The sequence below is a fragment of the Symphodus melops genome (genome assembly GCF_947650265.1).
Source record: "Symphodus melops genome assembly, chromosome: 12".
Classification (NCBI taxonomy): domain Eukaryota; kingdom Metazoa; phylum Chordata; class Actinopteri; order Labriformes; family Labridae; genus Symphodus; species Symphodus melops.
Window position 1 is genome coordinate 11,490,670 of NC_136702.1, and position 20,336 is coordinate 11,511,005.

General features: G+C 41.5%; 1 protein-coding gene across 2 annotated transcripts in view; it reads right to left on the reverse strand.

Moving 5' to 3' along the window:
- tanc1b (tetratricopeptide repeat, ankyrin repeat and coiled-coil containing 1b) overlaps positions 1-20,336 on the reverse strand; it is a 91,668-nt gene that overhangs the window by 2,810 nt on the left and 68,522 nt on the right. For both annotated transcript variants that reach the window (XM_079356967.1, XM_079356966.1), the window contains 16 exons: positions 20,171-20,316; positions 16,189-16,420; positions 15,914-16,080; positions 13,726-14,333; positions 11,994-12,102; positions 11,591-11,713; positions 9,549-9,785; positions 9,249-9,434; positions 8,467-8,545; positions 2,911-3,044; positions 2,612-2,735; positions 2,309-2,484; positions 1,990-2,122; positions 1,160-1,251; positions 506-652; positions 6-106 (listed from right to left, as the gene is read on the reverse strand). In XM_079356967.1, the coding sequence (XP_079213093.1) occupies positions 6-106; positions 506-652; positions 1,160-1,251; positions 1,990-2,122; positions 2,309-2,484; positions 2,612-2,735; positions 2,911-3,044; positions 8,467-8,545; positions 9,249-9,434; positions 9,549-9,785; positions 11,591-11,713; positions 11,994-12,102; positions 13,726-14,333; positions 15,914-16,080; positions 16,189-16,420; positions 20,171-20,316 (2,794 nt within the window). The remainder of the gene's footprint in view (positions 1-5; positions 107-505; positions 653-1,159; positions 1,252-1,989; positions 2,123-2,308; positions 2,485-2,611; positions 2,736-2,910; positions 3,045-8,466; positions 8,546-9,248; positions 9,435-9,548; positions 9,786-11,590; positions 11,714-11,993; positions 12,103-13,725; positions 14,334-15,913; positions 16,081-16,188; positions 16,421-20,170; positions 20,317-20,336) is intronic.

Below are 20,336 nucleotides of genomic sequence, written 5' to 3' on the forward strand. Positions count from 1 at the left end.
TTTACCTGCTGCTTCTTTTAGCTCTTGCACGGGCATAGTAAGCCTCATAGGATTTGGATTTCAGCTCCAGTGCCTTTGTAGCAAACTCCTCAGCCATCCCAAAATCCTACAAACAGTCACAAGAAGCACATAAATAAATCACAGACTGAACAAGCATTTACATATATATTTACATATATAAGTAGTAATTATGTACTAATTTATCAGTTATCAAAAAACCTGAACAGAAAGATGCACAACTGCTCAGCATAGTTAAAGTGAGCAGACACATTCAGGAGCTGATTTTGCATGTAGCTCTCTTTCCACCTCCTGCCTGGAGCCATCTGAACACTAACATGCAAATAGGCAAACAGACAAAAGTCTATGACTGAAGTGGCTTATTTTAGGCCATTTAACAATCATGCTAAAAAATACAGCACTGGTGAATGAAGAAAGGAATAAATTGATAAAAAAGAACACAAAGGAAAGAATAAATAAATAAAATCGGGTGTCTCTAGAGGCTTACGTTGGTTTTTCTGCGACAGCGGGAGAGATTGAGATACAGAGAGACCCTCAGGTCTTTAAATGCCTTCAGGTCATCTCCAAAGCCTTCTCGAGGAAACTTCCTCAGGGCGTACTGATACCTCTGGGCCGCCTCTTTCATCTTCCCTTTCTGGAGGACCCGTGGAGGGCAAACAAGCAGAGAGGAAAAGGGAAAGAACCAGAAGGAATCATTTGGGTGAGAGAAACAGGGCAAGGTACTCAACCACAAGAGCTTTATGTCTTGAGCCTCTCTCTTCTCATCAATAACACATCAGACACACAGGCAAGCTCAAATCAAAATCTCACACACGCACGCACAAACGCACCCCAGCCTAATACCTGCCATGTTTGTTCCTTTCTGCCACAAACTCAATCTGTTAAATGTCAGGCATCGATCACGGCTGCTTTGGTGAGTGGTGCACAACATACAGATCTATTTATGTTCAGCCTTTAGCTGAGCTACAGACTGATGGCAATCACTTCAATGTTATCGTTTTTTTTGATTTCCTTCTTAAAAAAATCCAGATAACTCAGGCTACACGTGTATGTTAGCACAGCTGGTACGTGACACTGAATGAACAATGCATAAACCTAAGAGACTGCTTCTTAAAGAATGTTAATTTCTTTCCACATTTACCTTGTAAAGTAGATTCCCCTCCTCCATCAGCTTCTGCAGGAGGATGATCAGGATATCAGGCTTTGACGTTGCCATGGCCCAGGCAGCATTTCCTGTCAAGACAGAATGGAAAAAAAGCAAATGGGCTTGTTAGCGTCGTTGTCGACGTCGCTGTTAAAGTCGGTGTATTCTCTGGAAATTGGTACAAGGTAAAGTTACCTAAAGATTGTACCTGATCGATCGTAAGGAGACGTTCTGTGGCCTTAGTTTAGTGAAGGCAGTGAGGGAGTTAGGAGGGAAAGAGTGAAGAGAAAAGAGGTCATGCAACAGTGAGAGTAGTCATCTGTAGTGAAAGGAAAATGTGCGACAAAGTGAAGTGTGACAGTACACAATTACGTGTCCCTCAACTTGAAATGTCCTTGTAAATGCATGCAGACTGTTAACTGGGCTGAAAGGAACAGTGAACTTTTTATTTTCTTCGACAGCAGAGTGCACTGCAGTGAAGGTGTCGACCAGATAGCCGTCGTTCAAGTGCGAAGTTACATTCCTAAATTAGCAAAGAAGCATGTGAGGGAGAACAGGAAGGACATGCACATGCACAGAAATACCAGAATCAGAGTGAGTGAGACGTAGGGTTTTACACAACTTACCACAAAATGAGAGTGAAATGAAAGTTTGTTTTATATTTATACATCATGAGCTACAAGGCAAGACAAAAACCTCTGTGACGTGAAGGAAATCTGCAGACCCCGGATGGTTTAAAGGGACCTCAGGACAACCGCTTCACAGTCATACAGACAGCACTAACTTTCTGGATACAATTGTATATTGTATGTATTGTATGTGCTTACCCAGCTTGGCCCCTTTCTTCAGCAGAGTCACCACCACCGACGTGTTTCGACAGCCTATGGCCCGGTCCAGAGGCCTCATCCCACTGAAGTCTACATGCTCTATCACTGCTCCTCTCTCCACCAAATACTGGACCTGCAGGAGAGCAACCGTTTAAAACCTATAAACATTCTGTGTTGTCAGCCAGCCGCCAGGCTAACGCACAACATGATGTGCTCAATAATTGAACAGAGACACTCCCAGCTGAGGCCAAGTTGACAGAGGTGTCTGTTGTTGTGCGTTGGGACATTCTGTAGCAAATGCAAACTTTTTTTCACTTACAATCTCTGCGTCTCCGTAGAAAGCAGCGAGGTCCAGCGGCGTTCGTCCGTTTTTGTCCGTGTGGTCTATGACTGCACCTTTCTCCACCAAAAACTGCACAACATTCTTATGTCCTTTTAAACATGCCCAGCTCAGGGGTGTGAGCCCCTCTTTGTCCATCGAAATCAAAGATGCACCTTTGAGACAAACAACAATAAGTTAAATCAATGTGTTAATTAAATCCCGCTAATGAGTAGAAACTGCCTTTTGCTTTCATGGTGATCGAGATTAATGGTGGCTGTGTGGTGGTAATGTGTCGCTCACTTTTAGAAAGCAGAAACTCTACAGTGCTCAAGTGACCCTCACAGGCAGCCACCATCAGAAGGGTCCTGCCCTGCTTGTCGCTGATGTTAATGTCAGCGCCGTGCTGCAACAGCAGCTCTGCAATCTGGAAAGCAGACAACAAGCAGAAGCAGTTCATTCATTCATTCAGTGTGCAACATGACCCTGTGTCAGGAGACAGAGCAGAGTCAGCTCGCAGAGAAGAACATATACAGGATACTGCACAAAAAAAATATCATCCACTGTATGCCGGTGTGGAGCTGCGGGGACGAAAGTCGTACCTGCCAGTGTCCTTGTCTGACAGCACAGAAAAGAGGAGACACCCCTCGCCTGTTGACCTGCTGCACCACCGCCCCCTGCTCCAACAGGAAGTTGCATACCTCCAACTTCCCTCGACCTGCTGCTGCCGTCAAAGCTGAAGAGAGAGAAGAGGAGGAAAAAACACAGGCTGATGTTAGGGCTGCTGTAGGCTTGAATTCTTTATGCAGATTTGAACAGAATAACACTCATTATGTATTTTTAACTCGTTTTACTTAAAGATATGGGTTTTTTTTCTTCACATTTTCACAATAATGGGGGAAATATTTTCATATAGTCTTCTTAATTATTTCATTATTTGTATTCACTTTTTGGAAGGCATCTTGCGACCCCGCCCTGTACTAGAGAACCTGCTTACATGTCGAGCTCCCAGAGGCCTCTGCTGCAGGATATGTTAGTGGAAATGAATGGCTGGTATATATATATATATATATATATATATATATAAACAGTGTTTACACACCAAAAATCCTCCTATTCTTTACAGAGCAAAGATAAGCAGAGACATTCAGGCTGTTTGGTGCTAATTGAGTATAAAAACAGACAATTATGTAATGCTTATTAAACTCATTAAATCCTGCCTCGAGCTCCCCTGGCCTTTCACAGACATTCAGACATTTTATGCATCGGCAGACAAACATTAGACAAAGTCAAACAATCCCGTTAAACAGCCATCCTAATTTATATTTTGTGTCTTTGTCAGAGAAGGATTTAACTGTGTCTAATTCATTTTCCTCAAAAGAAAAAGAAACAAACAAGAATGAATTGGTGATGGTTTTAAGTCTGTGAAGAAAACAAAGACTGCGTCTTTAAATGTTCGACTTTCACAGTTTATCAGCGGCTGCTGATGTATAAAGCAGCAGATGGACCAGTCTTAAATGAGCGCTGATTGTCAAAACAAAGTGAGATCCAGCCTAAGAAGCAGAGCAGCTCTGCTCTCACAGTCACCTCTGAGAGATTTAAGGTGCTGCTGAGCCTCAGTGTCTGACTGACATCATCCATCTGGATAAACAGTCATCAGAGCCAAACAGCCCCACCCTCCATCTGCTCTAAATATGGATATCCTTACACCCAGCACAGTAAAGATAATGAGTCCACACATCTAAACTTAGGCTCAGTTTGTGCTCCAGGGAGCGACATTAGTAGCACCTGTGCAGCTTGATGGTGACATCATGTGCACTGTTGTTGATGATGAACTTTTTACACACCTTATTTTATTCTTTAGATCTGCATGTGGAGTGCTGGTTCCTCATCCTTAGGCTAAATTGATTTATGTACATCTCACTGACATTTTCTACATCGTTTTAGTTTCTATTAATAACATCTTGCCTGCTTTATCTTATCTAATGTTTCTTAGCTATTTATCAGCCATGTTTCCAATCTGCTGTCCCTGCTCTCTTGGCCCACCTTCAAAGGGACTTTGTCTTTGTTTTAGCTGGAGACTGTAAATCACTGTCTGATAAACAGATTTACAGAGCAAACACATAATTATCGAGCATCACTTCAGCTCCAGGCTGGAAACAAACCAACAACTAAGAGGTTATGACCTGGCGTCCCAGACAAAGCTTTGCAGATTAACCAACCAGAAACTTTTCATCAACAAGAACACTTTGAAGATTGTCGAACCAAAGCTTGAAACTGTTGCCTTTACTATGATTTCTTATGCTACTAAGTCCCATCATTCTGCATACAATGAGTCCTGTTGCAGGCTGTTTAAAAGGCAGCACAACCATTGATAGTTACCTAGTAAAATTACAAGCTTGCTTTGCTTGTAGATTACACACATGCTACATTACATACTCAGAATCAGCATAAAAATAAGATAATGCAAAATCATAAGAAATGCATTTGTACTGATTGGACTGGGAGAGAGATTTGGGGGCATCTTTTAATGAACAGAACTGGGCTAAGATATGTGGAAACTCCCAAATGATGTCAAGAGACCTGAGGGTGAGGCTCATTCAATTTAAAATACTACATCGATTTTATTGGACACCAAGCAGGCTTTTTAGACTTGGCCTAAAGGATGCAGCTACCTGCTGGAAATGTGGAGGAAGGTACACTGGTACATGTGTTATGGTCATGCCCCATGATCAGTCAGTATTGGAGGAAGATTCATAGTTACATTGTCAATGTTATCAAAAGGCAATATGTGCTCTGTCCAAAACTTTATATTTTAGGGGACTGTACAGTGCTGTCTTGTCTTCCACAATCACTGAAATATTGGACACAGACTGTTATCATGACTGGCCGACAGATCATCCTCAGGAATTGGAAGAAACCTGGAGAACCTTCTTTTCAGGACTGGATGACTGAAGTGGGCAGAACTGCTGCTTATGAAAGAATGTCATATAGGATGCTGGACAGAACTGAAAAATATTGTCTAAAGTGGGATATGTACCTCGACTGGGTTGAGATGCAAGCCACCTCTGAGAGTGATTGACCCGTCAGGAGTAGGGGTGGGTGGGGGGTGGGATTTAGGGTGTTGATGGTTTGTACATTTGTTAACATATTGTGTATGTTGATTCTAATATCAGAAAATAAAAATTGCAAGTCAAAAAAAAAGAAATGCATTTGTACTGAGGACACAGGCATACTTTGGTTTGCTTTCACATCTGTGCACAAAGTTTTTTCATTTAATGGCCTAAATATGTACTCTTCATTTAAATCCTCCACAAGGAGGAAGAGAATTTGTGACAAGCTGGGAGCCACATTTCCTGTCGTTTGTAAAGTGACTGCTTAAACATTTGTTTACATGCATCTCTTTATTTATAGGATGTCTAACTGTCTAACAGGCGTTTTAGTTGGGCTGAAGAATCTTGCTCATAAATAAAGCTAATGGAGATGAATGTGTCGATCAGAAAGCAGTAAACACTGAGGCGCTTTTATAGCACACACTTTAAAAAGCAGGTGTTTGTCACTTGATGTTAGAATAAAAAAGCTTCTTTTCCCCAGACTCCAGAGCCACAAATAGCTGCCTGTTACCTCAGACTGTGCTCTGACCAAACAGCACCAACACCTGCAATCTTAGTACGCATGACGAAACATTGCAAAGGTAGTTTAAGCGATTCTCACTCGTGAGAGTAATTGGCAGCTACCTTCCACTATCTTCAAAGCGCTCCCTTAGTTTCAAGTCTTGTGGAGCATGGAACAAAAGTGCTCATCAGTAGGTGCTCACGCACACACACACGTAAAGCATGAGCATTAAATGTGCCATTATAAATATCGTGCCATTTAAATGGATTTTGTCCACGGCAAGAGCTGACATGAATAATAATAACCACGAAACAAAAGAAACCTTTAGTTTCTGAATTTTTCCTAAAAAAGTTACTTTTTTTTTTTTTCATGCCTCATAAAATGACAAAAGAATGGCCTCTTGCGCTTGTTGCACCTTGGGATAATAAACAACAAGGCATTTATAAAAGATGAAGTTACTGTCTCTACATTGAGCCAGATCATCTGCTGTGTGTTCATCACGATGATTCTGTGCTGATAAATCATCCTTCTTTGAATAACGAGGAAGAGTCCTGCATCCTAAGAGAGGATTTTAGGAGCTGGAGCTTGCCAAGATGAGCGTCCAATCCGTCTCTATTTGAACACAGGACACACTGCGGGCCTGTTTGCACTGACAAGTCGTAACGTGATGAATTTTTAAATATGAAATGTATGTTTACAGAAACAGGTTGTTATCTGAGAATTGTTTCAGAGGCAGCCATAAGCCGCCAGTTCTAAGATGGATAACTCATAAGCTTTGTCTGTTTGTCTGAATCACATCAGCTCCCAGTTTGGATTATTAAATCTGCACGCTAAATGGCAGAGAGGGGACCTGAGGTGAAACTGAACAGTTAAATGTCTTTCCATCCAGCAACAACAAAAGATAGTCATTACTGTCAGTGACAACACTTTACAACATCTTTATCACTAGTCTAGTACAACACTATCTTCACTATTCTAATCATGAGCACATTTACATTCAAATGTCATTCATTTGTTATTTATATGAACTCATTTCACTGACAGCAGATAAACACTGAACACCGGGTCATGCCAAAGGTTTGGGAGTCGTTTGGTTTCCGGTCAGTTGAGCCGCTCAACACCTTTTCTATTACTACCATGTGATGTTATACTTCATGGTAGGAGAATGATCCAGAGGGTGATGTAGCATCACATCAGTAAAATGAGCTGAGGAGGACATATTGTACCAGTCACAGCACAGGGGGCTCCTAATGAAAGTGTGATAACTGGGATTCTCAGCGGCAGTCAAGTCCAAAGTACCACAGTGATAAGGTCCAAAGCTTCGGATGAATGTATTCTGTTTCCAATAACAAGAAGGCCATTTTGTGTTTGCAGTTCAATATCAAGTCTGGTCATATGAGGAAAAAAAACTATAAAATATAAAATATTCCTGTATGGAGTTGGTGTTCTAAGACAACTCTTTGTCCCAGGACTGTGAAGAGTGTGACATCCTGCAGTGGTGTAGCAGGACACAAGCTAACCACACTGTGGACGGCCTCTCCTCTAATAGGCTGACCTACATTCCTGCAGCACCAAACTTTTAGCGCAAATTCCTGCTGCCTTTCAGACACAAAGAGACTATTAATACAAATGGTATTATGTAAAAATGTATTTTGGTGTGATTCTGTGCAAAAAAACATAAAAGCATCAAAAGATGTTGTGAAAGAGGAAGGGGCGCAGTTTGAACATTTATAGCCTCTGGATCAGGAAAAGTCTCAAAGCAAAAGCTCAGAGGAGACATTTGAAAAGAGTCCGAGACGTCAGGCGAGAAATCTGAAACTCAAACACAGCATGATGCTTCTGATACTTGGATGTAGCAGGAATATTTTTAGAGCTTTAACTGGTTACAATTATAAAGAAGCACTTCTGTTGTTCATGTTCTTCACTGAGCACATTGATGACGACTTGAATGAAGAGCTACGTTCGTGCGTCACCTCTCTTCGTGTTTGGATCATTTACTCCACAGATCTCAGAGGCCAGTGACAAGAGCCATTTACTGATCACTTTGTGCCATCACTTTCCTACAAGTGAATATATTGATTAAAATATGAATTAAAAAAAAGATGACTCTCCATGCCTGTTTAACGTCACTGTTTGCCGAGATGTAAACAGGAGACGCTTAACTAGCTTCAAACTGTTTCTTAACAAAGAGCACTAAAAGAAAATGAAGCTGACGTCTGTCAGCATGTTGGAAAAATCTCCTTTTCAGGGGAAATGCTGTGTTTTCCAAACTCTAAGTAGAAACACACATGACCCACGAAACATAATGCTTTTAGCAGAAAGTACATCCCAGGAAAACTTTGCAGCCGTGAAAAAAAGAAAAAAAAAGCACCGGCATCGGAGTCCAGTGACCTCTACATAAAACAGAAAGCTTCGCTGTGCAGACCAGAGATACAAGACCCTCTGCTGCAGCACGCAATCACAGCAGCGAGGTCCAGAATGCAAAAACAGCAAGTGATGATACCGGGGAGCAACGTAATACAGAAAGATGGATGAAAACATACCTGTCTCTCCCCACAGAGTGTCGTGGCTATCAATTTGCACAGCATGCTCATTATTCAATGCCAGCAAGCCTCTCACAACCTGCCAAAGAAGAAACGTAGATTAATGGCATACTATTTCAGCATAAGTTATCAAACAAACCTCCAAGAGCAAACACAGCATTTTGAAAGAGGATAACAACCGAAGTTGTGTTCTGCTTTCTGAGCAGATTATTATAAATTAATCACAGCAGAGTAGACTACGGGCCCCTCAGCTTCTCACTGAGGTTATGCGAGTACAAGCTGATTTATTCTTTGACTTTAAAGGGGGTCTCCTTCAAAAGTTGGACAGCCTAGCCTGGCCTACATCTTTTATTCCAAGCTGGGTCTCTGGATCCCATTCCAACTTAATGTGGAAGCCAAAATAAACCTTGAGCATGCGTCGTACCTGAGCAGCTGAGGGCGCTGCGCTTGGATCGATCCTTTCTGAGGTTAGAAGGCCAAGCAACTCTCTCGATCTTAAGTCCTCGACACCGGAGTTATGTGTTCACACTTTACCTGCTGTGACCTCTACTCTCTAAAACTGTTGGATGGTTTAGAAAACCCACATGGAAAATGTTTGGTATTTCATGTGGAGTGAAAATCTTTCATTTGAACCTCAGTTTTCTTATTCTTGTTAAAGTGAAGAAAAGATTCTTTATTGTACCCTCAGGTTCATCTAATATGTTATGTTTTCATGTGTAAGAAAACTAGTGCTACAAGTTTGGCTGTGTGCAGAGTGAAACATCTGAATGTGTTATTGGTACCTGTGTGTGTCCCATGCTGGAGGCTGCTATTAAAGCCTGCTGCAGAGCTTTGTTCTTCAGAGCGCAGTCCTGCTGCTGCCCCTCAGCACTCCACTCTAGCTCCAGCAGGTACTGGATAATCTCTGGGTGTCCTCTGAGCGCAGCATGGACCAGCGCACACTGACCACTCTTATCGACATGATCAACCTGGAGGAAATACAAACAGGTACGTTTTAATGCACCAAAACATGACAAGTGTATCCAACACCACATACACTGTTTTAAGCACAAAGGAGGTGGGAATTATCTGTGACTCCTCACCATAGCGCCTCTCTTGCAGAGCAGCATGACCAGCGTTAAGTGTCCTGCGGCAGCTGAAAAGCAGAGTGGGCTCATGCCGTTTTCAGAGACCACATCGACGCTAGCCCCAAACTCCAGCAGCAAAGAGGCGATTTCCAGGTGGCCAAGGTGACACTGGACACAGAGTACTGGAGCGTTGTTTAAGACCTCAGTGCGGTAATTGATGTTTGCGCCACCTAGCATCAGCAGCCGGCTCACCTGATGTACAAACGAAATGCAAACTGATCCAGACGGTTTGGAAACATGAAATCAAAGTAGTGCCATCTGTGAGCTTGCGTGATCAGTAAACTGTAATCATTATTTTCATAAGCCCTCTTATATAACACTGTAAAAGACGCCTTGTCATGTTTTCTTTGATCTGATCTTAAGATTGAAAATGAGTGTGGAAAAAAAAAAGTGGTGCCGTTATGTGCAGGTGAGAAAGTTCCCTGAATTTAATCCTGACATCTTAATCAATTCTATTTAAAAATATCAACGTGAACGTTACAGACAACAAGTTTGTTCAAAAAAATGTGGAGCAAAAACAAGTCAGTAAACTTTTCCAGTACATGGGTTCAAGGATTTGTGGACACCGTGGCCAATGAGTAATTTAAACAGCAGCAGAATCTGAGATTCACTTTATTTTCCTCTTCGAGCTCATTCCAGTGCAAATGCTCTTGTTGCTTCAGTCTACTCTGGAGATTTTTCTATCAAGCAAAAGGTCAGAAACCAAATGGAGAAGTCACATTCTACTGAATGCAATTATTAGGCGAGTTATTCTCTTCCACGATGAGGAAATCAATAATAAATGCTTGGTCAAAATGAACCACGGAGCCAAATGAGCACCCGCAACAGGAAATGAAATTGTCTGTCTGTTATTTGTTGGATTCACTGTGAAATAAATTAACAGCTGTTTTCCTCAGAGGACATAACAAGGTCACTCTACAAATGTCCACGAGTTAAGTTACACTTGTACATAATAAACAATGAGGATGAGGTCAAATGTAGGATCATTTTGTGTCTACATAACAGTCTTTCCAGGGAGGGTGGATGACGTTCGTCCCCACAAAGCATTAAATAGACATTTGGACTGGTGGTTGACAAACAAGCAACATGAACAATTTAATCCCCAACATAGAGCTCAAACAAAAGAGTCACAAGTCAGACTTAATATCTGAATTAAAAAAAAAAAAAGGAGGGTTAAATAATTCGTACTCAAACTAAAACAAAAATACATTTCTGTCGAGCTGATCTGGTCACTCGTCGTGATCCCTGTTTTACTCATCGAGGCACACGTTTCCTCTACTCCATCTACTTCCTCATTTCCTGCAATCATTTTTCATTTTCCGTGTTTCTCATACAAAATATTAATATCCCCAGGCAATATCTGATTCATTATTGCCTAATCACTGTGCAAAATGAGTAACTGACTATTTTAGTCTAGAAAGATGACTGAGCTACAATTAATACGTGATATTAGAATCTTGCCAAAGATGCAATCTGTGAGTGTCTTTTTCAAATACTGTCTTTTCTCTTCCACGTCTTCAAATAAACGCTGAATAAATATAACAAGAAATACTGTGTGAAATGTCATAAAGAGGAAAGAGTGTTAATAAATGTTTGTGAATAATGAGGAAAATAGAACTTTATAAAGAATTGAAAAAATAGACTGGAAACAAAATGGACAAATGTAAAGTGAAGCATTTACCTCCAAAAAGAAACACGTGAAATAACAAAGAGATCAAAGAATAATTTAAAGGAAGTCACAGTCAAGAGTACCGTGAAACCAATTTTAAATATATAAGTTGATTATTTGACTAAATGTAATCAAAGTGAAAATAAAAAGCTGGCTTCATCTCCCTGTTTTGACTTAGCGTCTTCAAAAATAAGAACACAATAACAACGCAAGGTTTCCTTTACACTTGAATGAGTTTGCTCAAACGGGTCAAAACTATTGCAAAATTAAACTCAATACAATCCCCAATTTAAGGTCAAGGGACACAAAATCTGGAAAGCATATTTACCTTGACGTTTGGTGTGTAAAGATTCCTCAGGGAGGCCAGGGCTGCAGAAAGGCCGTCAGCACTGCAGCTTATCCACAGAGCCTGCAGCACACTGGATGACACACCTGTTTTCTTACTCAGGCCCTGCAACCACACGTACAGACACAGAAAACACACACACACACACACACACACAGAAATACACAAACTAATGCATACATGAATGCGAAATAACACACATACGTCAAGTCACTGAACCACAGATGCACAAGCTGTCAGCGTTTCTCTTCACATCTCATGGCTTTTCCCTGGGTGAACTAAGCTCACATGATACATTCATAACAGAGTGAACAACTATGAAAACTGTTACAGATTTTAAACCAAGATCAATGTAGAAAGCATGTTTATTGATCTGAAGTTGCACCTTGAAGATGTGTGCTTTAAGAATGTGATGTCCCAGTTCCATGGTCTGCTGACGATTTAGTTTCCCCTCTTGGCGGGAGAGCATGAAGGCCATAAGAGCATGGCCAGTCCTGTGGTTAAGAAAACAACAAAGAGGACACTCAGACGCAAAACAAAGAAGGTAACAGAGTAAAAACAACAGACTATTAGACAGAAGTTGTTGTGTTTAACTGTTCATAAAAGGTTTCCACCTCAGGGTAGAATCACCTGATGCATTCACTGTTTATCCTCCGGTCCCGTCATAAAACTCTCCATTTATTTTGGTCATGAATGCACCTTGTCATTGTCAAAGTGAACCTTTTATTCTGCGCTTGTGTATACAAGATGTTGTAAAAAGCTGAGCAATGTCCCACTGACGGGTGGGGAACAGTGTTAAACCCCTGAGCTCTCTTCCTTCTCCACTCAGACACTGCTGTTAATTAATGCAGAATTCATTAAAAGGACATGCATGATTGCAGATCACTTTGATCTGCCTTATAAATTCTCTCTCGTCGTGCCCAGACACAAACGGAGAGGCAGTGCAGCAGGCTTTTGTCTGCATGTGCATTCCCTGTGCCAGACTCTGAGCCTTTGTTTTTGTTTTTTTTAATGACAGAGTTGGAGGGCTGTGAATGACCAGAATACGAAGCTAGGCTTTGGGTCCATTTAAAAAGAGGCAGCTGTGTGCGCAGAGGTGATACTGATGAGCAACAGGGTGACATCATCCAATTTATTAAGTTTGAATGAGTGAAGCCTGTGATGTGGGTGAGGGAAGGCTCCAGAATGACAATTAGGTAGCACCACTAAAGCAGATAAGCCTGTCTCACAGGGCAAGAAGGGCACAGAGGGGAACAATGATCACTTTTCTACAGATTAAACTCCTGAAAATGCCTTCCAACTCAAGTGGAATAAAACGCTGGCTTTACATATGTGCACACATTAAGCTTAGAAAGAAGAAAGGTGAAAACAAGTTTAGAAACATTATTTTACAGAGGGCTGATTGAAAGGTCAATTTCTAATATATTATAGACACCTGTGACTTTTAATAAAGTACAGACGTGTGTTATGACATGAAGCTTTTCTTTTATATTCTGCAGAAATCCACTGTACTGCTATCAACAGCTCGAGCTCGAGAGACTTTCTGTCCGCTTCTGGTTTTTTAAACGGATTTATTCTCTCTGACGCAGGGATCTGTGCATATAAGTAGTGTCCTTGTGAATCGTTTGCTCGTAACAAAATAAAAAGATGGAATGCCCAACATTAGCCACGGTATTATAAATAGTGGGTCCTTTTTGATTTAGATAAATACCTGGAACATCTCAGACTCAATTTCCTCTGTGAGTCAGATGTGCGTCATGCTGCACATTTTGATGAGGACATTCAACTTTCCGTCTCTCATGTTTACTTCTCATGCATAGTGATGGAAATGACTCACACACTGTGAACAACTGAATTCAGAACCACTCTGAAACTAATAATATATGGTTGTTTATCAAACATGAGAGTGTTGTCTATTATGCATATTATTGGCACTCAAACACCACATATTTTATTATTATATATTATCTACAGATTTTTTTTAACTCTAATTTGCTAATGTGTTCCAATTAAGCTTTCTAATTTAGATGCATCAGAGACTCTTTGTGGCTGGAATAGTAGCAAACATTCCTAAAGGGAGAGCTGCTGAGCATGTGCTTACAAAGCAGTGGACTAACCTGGGGTCACAGAGGAAGTCTGTACTCTCTCCGTCAGCTCGCCACACCAACCACTCCCTGAAGGAGGGGTGACAGAACATGCGCGTCTTGTCCCTCCGTTTGATGAGGAAGCATGAGAGCAGCTCCATGCGTTGTTGGAAGTCCTCCCATTGCAGCTCCCCTTGCATGAAGCCGGCATTGATGGCATGGAACAGCTGTTCGTCAGTCATGGGGTGCAGTGAGGCGAGCGCCACATTGAGGATTGGCAGTGAGCGCTCGAAGGCTGAATTGGTCATGAACTTCATATTGCACTGTAGCTGGTAGAGCTCAGCCAGAGAGACGGGGACCACTTTGTAGCTGGCGCTTTTAATCACCAGGTGTCCCCTCTCAAACAGATCCAGGGTCAGTTTGAGGTACAGGTAGGAGCCCTGGCTGCGGGAAATCAGGTGGCTGCTGAGCTTGCCTACTGTGATAGGGTCAGCTTTGCCGTTCAGGTTGATGTTGTTCATGATATCCTTACTGCCATTGATACGGTACTGGATGTAAGCGTTGAGGTCGTTGCTTATCTCTTTATTGTCTGTGAAGTCATCAAGGGAGATCTTGGAGAAGGACAAAAGGCTGGTGATCTCCTACAAAAAAAGACAAGTAAATACTGTCAATGACACATTCCAAATTACATTTCAGTCGTCATGCTGTTTTAGCTCCTTCTCCTTGAAACTATAGTTGAAAAAAAAAATGTACCAATGGAATTTCAACACCTGAATAAGGTATTTTCTAGCTATTGTCTCAAAATAAATTGTATTTCTTATCACGGAAACGGAGAGCTGTTGCTGACTGCATTTCTTATTCAAAGGCATTTTTCTTTTTCTTTTTTGTGTGTTTACTATTAAAACTCTTTTTGAATGATACGGGAGCGTACATATACATCTATCAGGCCAAAGCAGACACTAACTGTCGGAAATGTGTCTATGACAAACACAGGACTGGAAGAGTGAGTATTAAGAGGCAGGGGGCGGATGGGATGGGATGGGATGGGGGGGGGGGATGACACACTGAAAGCAAAGGTCTGAACCTGAGCTCACATTTCAATCTATGTCCTGTGGCTTGGAGAAATCAATGCACCTTAATCCCTCAATCCTTTGCCTGTCTAAGGCTAAAGAAACATTGCCTCAGGGAGATAACACATTTCTCTTCTTCATCATGAAAAGGTACAGTAAACACACACACACACACACACACACACACAGACAGTGATCCTAATCCCAGAGGTGGATGAAGTGCGAGCAACACCTCACAGATAAACCAGATAGTAGTCTCGCAAGCAAAGGCTGATATCTTGAAGACCTGTCCTCCAGGGTGAAATCTTATTTGTTTGCTCAAAGTGCAAAACAAAACTGTGACTCTTTAATAACACTTGTATGCACACACAGATATGATGCTAGGATTGCAAAGTGAGTATTGTTTCATGGCTTCCTTTGAGTGTAGTGCTGCTACCTCGGATATTGTGACATTCACTTCCTCTAAAAAAAATCTGAATTCCATGCTTCAGTCAGACATTTGACAGGAAGGTTTTTAGCAAATTGCACTTTTTGCAGTCAACTGCGACATCTGCAAAACCTTGTAACATCTCAAACTTATCCTGATGAATAAATGTAGGTGAATATATGAAAGCAGAATACAAAATGTCACAGTTACAGAGTTATGTATTGATTTAGCCCATCCACAGAACCTCTGCATGAACAGAATGATAATCCTGCCTCACAGTTGCAGGATCAAACAAATGAATTTGGCTTGAGGTGCATTGCATACTGATGGTCACTACGTCGGCATTGCTTTTGCCAGAGCATTAATAACTGTCAGCTTTCACATGATCATCCAAGGCTCACAATTTGTCCAGCATAAAAAAAAAAAAATCTGCTGTTGTATGACAATACATGTCGAACCACCATGCACAGTGTGAGTTCAACACCCAGCTGAGCACATCTCTGGAACTAGTCACCCTGGTGTCAGTTTTGCTCTAAGCGAGTCAGCTCAGAGTGACAGACTGCTTCTATACAGTCATGCAGTTCTGATTCTGGGGTCTCATATACTTCCTTGTAAAATGACTGCAAAGCGCAGAGAACAACGAGTTGGAGCAGATCGGGAAAACCTTTTCACTTCAGAGATCAGAATCAATAGTCTGAGTTCATGAAGCTGAAGCCTTCCTCACCAGTAAATTGACCCGCACAGTGACCACTAGCTTGAGCCAGGGTGGGAACTTGGTAATGATCTTTGTGATGAAGGAGGCAATGGTGTCTCCGTAGTCAGGTTTATGGAACTCCGCTTCGTTCAGCCCATCTATCAAGATGATGTGGTCCTCCTCTGGAATCTTCCTCTCTAGAAACACACAACGTTTGCGGTGAGATAGAATACATGACAACATTGACTTCCTAAAGCCTTTTTAAGGACTTTAACCTAGAATCTACCTTTTCAGTGGTGCTTTACCTTTACGCAGGTTGACAAGTGGCTCAAGGACCCCCCTCCGAAAAGCAGCCATGGGGTCCTGCACACAGGAGCGCAGACTGAGCATGCTCTGTAGGTTTGGCTCTTTCAACAGCAGCTCCCGGTACGCACTGAGTTGGTGTGCTCTGCACAGCAGGGCAGCAATACTATGTACAAACTCTGGCACCAGGCAAGTGTACGTGTTATCTGCCTGGCAGTAATGGTATGCGACCACCTAAAACACAGGAGAGAAAAAGAGACAAAGTAAAAGTTATGTCAGAGTTTAAAATAATTAAAAACAGTAACACTTTCATTGTGTTCACTAGTTTGGCTTTAGCTATGAAAGAAATGCAAAGCAGGGACCATTTAGTCACCTCAAAGCACCTGCTAAATGCCAACAGCCTTTTTGACAAAAAAAACTAACTCTGTTCCATTTTACAGTTCTGTATCTGATGCCTTTTTATTTTCATTTCCCTATAGAGTTACATTTTATTCCTTGAAGAAGTAAAGAATTTGTTCATACATTTACCATGGCTGAGCACCTCAGATAAACTGTACTATAAAAAGGCGAATTCAGATCCCAGGTGGAGGACTTAAAGAAGGATCTTGTGTGGTGTGTGTTGACGGGGTGTTGCAGTGCTCCGAAAAGGTCTGATTTAGAAGGTAAAAGGAGGGACAGGGATGAAGAAGGAAAGAGAGATGCCCTGGGGATGTTTGGCTCTGTTCTAATTACAGTCCAACCTGGAGGAGCTGACACACTTAAAGGGGCAGCAAGAGAAGGAGCAGGAGACCTGTTCCTCTGCAGGATGCTGCATCCTGTTAATCCATCAACAATGATGACCAGCTTCTAGGAAAAGTTACTGACTGAGGTCTACTTTCTTCAAAATGATACCTTCAGAAATCACACTGAAATGTCCTTAAACTGTTAAAGAATAATATAATCAAGTTCCTGCAACAAGTTCTCTCTATAAGTGACATGTGACTCAAATCGTCATTCCTGTTTAAAAACAGCAGATGTGAATGTGCATGCAGCTGCAGGAACACTTTGGGAATCAATAATGTAGCACACTTACTGGGCAGCTCTTAAATCAAGTCATAATGTTATTGCTTTACATGTGGGAACGAGCATAATAGGTTGAGGCTCATACTGTATGTGGGTGTTAAATAGCCAGATGATTAAATCGCATTCCAATTTCACTGTTGTAGAAACAAACCCTTTTACAACAGTCTAAGAGTGAGTGCAATTCAGGTGGAACAAAAGCCAGAAGTAGAGGCTTGTATATTGCATTTTTCAACAAGATGTCTCCAAATAAAACTCTTTTCAAAGTGACAAAATAATAAGAGGTTTCATGAAACTGATACGAGGCTGTGCAAAACTAATATGAAATTGTCTCAAGAAGGTCGTCGTATTATCTGTCTGAATCCTCGCACCTTAGCAAATACTGATTGCAAAAGCCTCATACTGCCAGAAAATGTTATGGTATTAGATTGGTCTCTATATATCATTGAATGAAAACCGAAGTGTCAGAACTAGAGCTAAATGAAAATGAAGGAAATAGACTGATCCATATATCCTTCTAAATGAAAAACACTGCAGTGTGTGTGTGTGTGTGTGTGTGTGTGGGGGGGGGGGGGGGGGGGGGGGGGGGGGGGGGGGTTGGTTGGCAGCAATTTGTATGTCCTTTAAAGCTCATCTGAACATGTACGATATGAGTTCAGTTACAGAACAAATGGAGATGTGTGAAAGAACACAATAGTCTGGTAGAAAACAGAGTCTATGACGCTTCCTGGGGTGTTTGATGTCACACAAATTGAAGGCTTTGTTTGGGAAACATTACACCCAATAAAATCAGTACAACCGAGTAAACTGCCCTATGTGATAAATAAGACATTTGGATAGGTGCCCGACAAAGAAACTGCAGTGATGGTGTACAAGTCTGTCGACTCCTCAGTGAGCATTAAGAATCTGAAAAATGATGATGCAATATTCTGCAGTGCACCTGCAGTGCTTCATCTATTGGTTCAACAATAAATTGAATGTTCAGGAGCAATGCCTAAAAAAGCTCATCCCTGTCATATGGGAAGGACATAACATCATGCAATAAACCATCAAATAAAATGGCCTCACTGTCCCTGTTATGAGAAGGCTTGATTAAAAATGATTAAAAAGAACTGACAGAATTTGACAGAAGCTGCTTGGTGTTGCATCAGTATTCACACATCACAGGAACAGAGCCCCTGGGAGGGCGTCTGTTGGAAACACTTTAGACAATAATTGGCTTGAGGGATTTCGCTCGGGCTTCATAGACATTTAGATGAGCCTCAGTGGCACAAAGTCAGCTGCGAGGTGCACAAACTTCAGTGTTCCCACTGGTGCTGCTTTGCAAGCCACTGAAGTCACGCTCGGTTGTCTTGTGCCACATTACACTAACAAGGCGGCAGGAAAAAGTATTAAACCCCGTGAAAGATAGACATGAAATAAATGAGAACACAAACAGGATCAATGGCAAGAACACCATTCGACAGTTGTGTCACCCACCACAGGAGCTAACAAGCCATCATCACAAAGGTGCTCAAAAAGGTGGCAATGAGAATCCAAAACCAACACAGTTGGCCTATCTTCTTTTTTCAAAACACAGAGCAGTAACAACACACAATAACACTGGAAAGTTGCAAATAACTGATGACATGTTTGCCGTCCCATTCAATTAGCTAATTGACAAAGAACATTGCAAAAGGTGGAGCTAATAATTAGATAACCAAATAACAGCCTGAGACTGAATTTCCAAGAGCCAAAGACAGCATTAAGCAGAGAACACTCAGACAGGGGCAGTGCTGACAATTTGGATCAGAATTGGAGAAACTGCTACAGAATCATGGATCTGTTTGCGTCTTCAGTGCCAACCCCATCATACCAAAATGTTACCAATAGTGAAGACAGAGCTGCTGACTGAAATGTAGACATGTTTCTGCTGTTTCATGTTGGAACGGTCCAGTTTGCCTGGGTTACCTTGGCAGAAATACTGAAGCTAGGTTTCAAAGGTTTTATCAGAATACCGCCAAATGCATCAAAGAATGTGACGAAACGAAAATATGCACTTTGTCCCAAATGTGCACTAAATAGTACTCCATTTATTACTTGGTACCCTCATTACACTTACCAACTAAATTTAACAAATGTTTTATTGAAACTTTCCTAATAAAAATAACAACAACAATCCTTTCGTGAATGAACAATACTAATGAGCTCAAATGTCTGAACCTCTGAAGTAAATGTCAGACTGCAGTGTAACAGTGCAATATTAAGTGCTACAATTCAGCCTGTATCTGTACTTTGTTCCCATGGACCCTGCTGTTTTTTCATGCAACACAATGGAAATGCCGTCTAACTTTGAGCTAGGGCATGCTAAAGACCTGAGCCCAAGTTTTTTTCTATCTTCCCTCTTTCTCACAGTCAGACTGCAGCCCTCGGATGCTGTGAACATTAATATTGAACTTGCGTTTCATGGCCGAGTCTTAAACTAAGCACACTGCGTCTCAAATCAAACAAGCCTGTGATATTAAAGGTCTCTCAAAGACCAATGGCAGGGCTGTCTGTCATTATCTCAGCAGATGGCTGAAGACCCTCTATATTTCATTGTCTGAATATCAAATAAATGAACATAAACAACCATAAATCATATACAAACAACATAAATCAACTGAGCAGAGCCGGTATCAGGTTTCTGCAGTGCATCTCATACATACTAAAAGAAACTCTGCACACCAACATATCTTTGGAATAAGAAAGAGTCTGACTATCAAGAACACACAAGAGGAACAGCAAAAGCAAATACCAACCCAAAGTACACTTCTTAAAGAAACGGATTTAAACCATAGGAAATATAATGAAAGTGAAGGACTATTTTAGGATGAGTGAGACTTTAATTTTCTTCCCTTTCAGGTTCTTTGGGATGTCTCTTGAATGCATTGGCTGAAGTCGTACCTTTGCAGCGAGGCGTTTGACAGCCTCCTCCCGTTGTCGCTGCATCTCAGGCGTCCCCGGGCAGCTGTTGGTCTGCAGTGTGTTGGTAGCACTGGAAGGTGGAGTCGGCTGGCTGAGAGGAAGTTCTGTGTTTGCTCCTGCACTACCTTGAACACACAGAAGCACA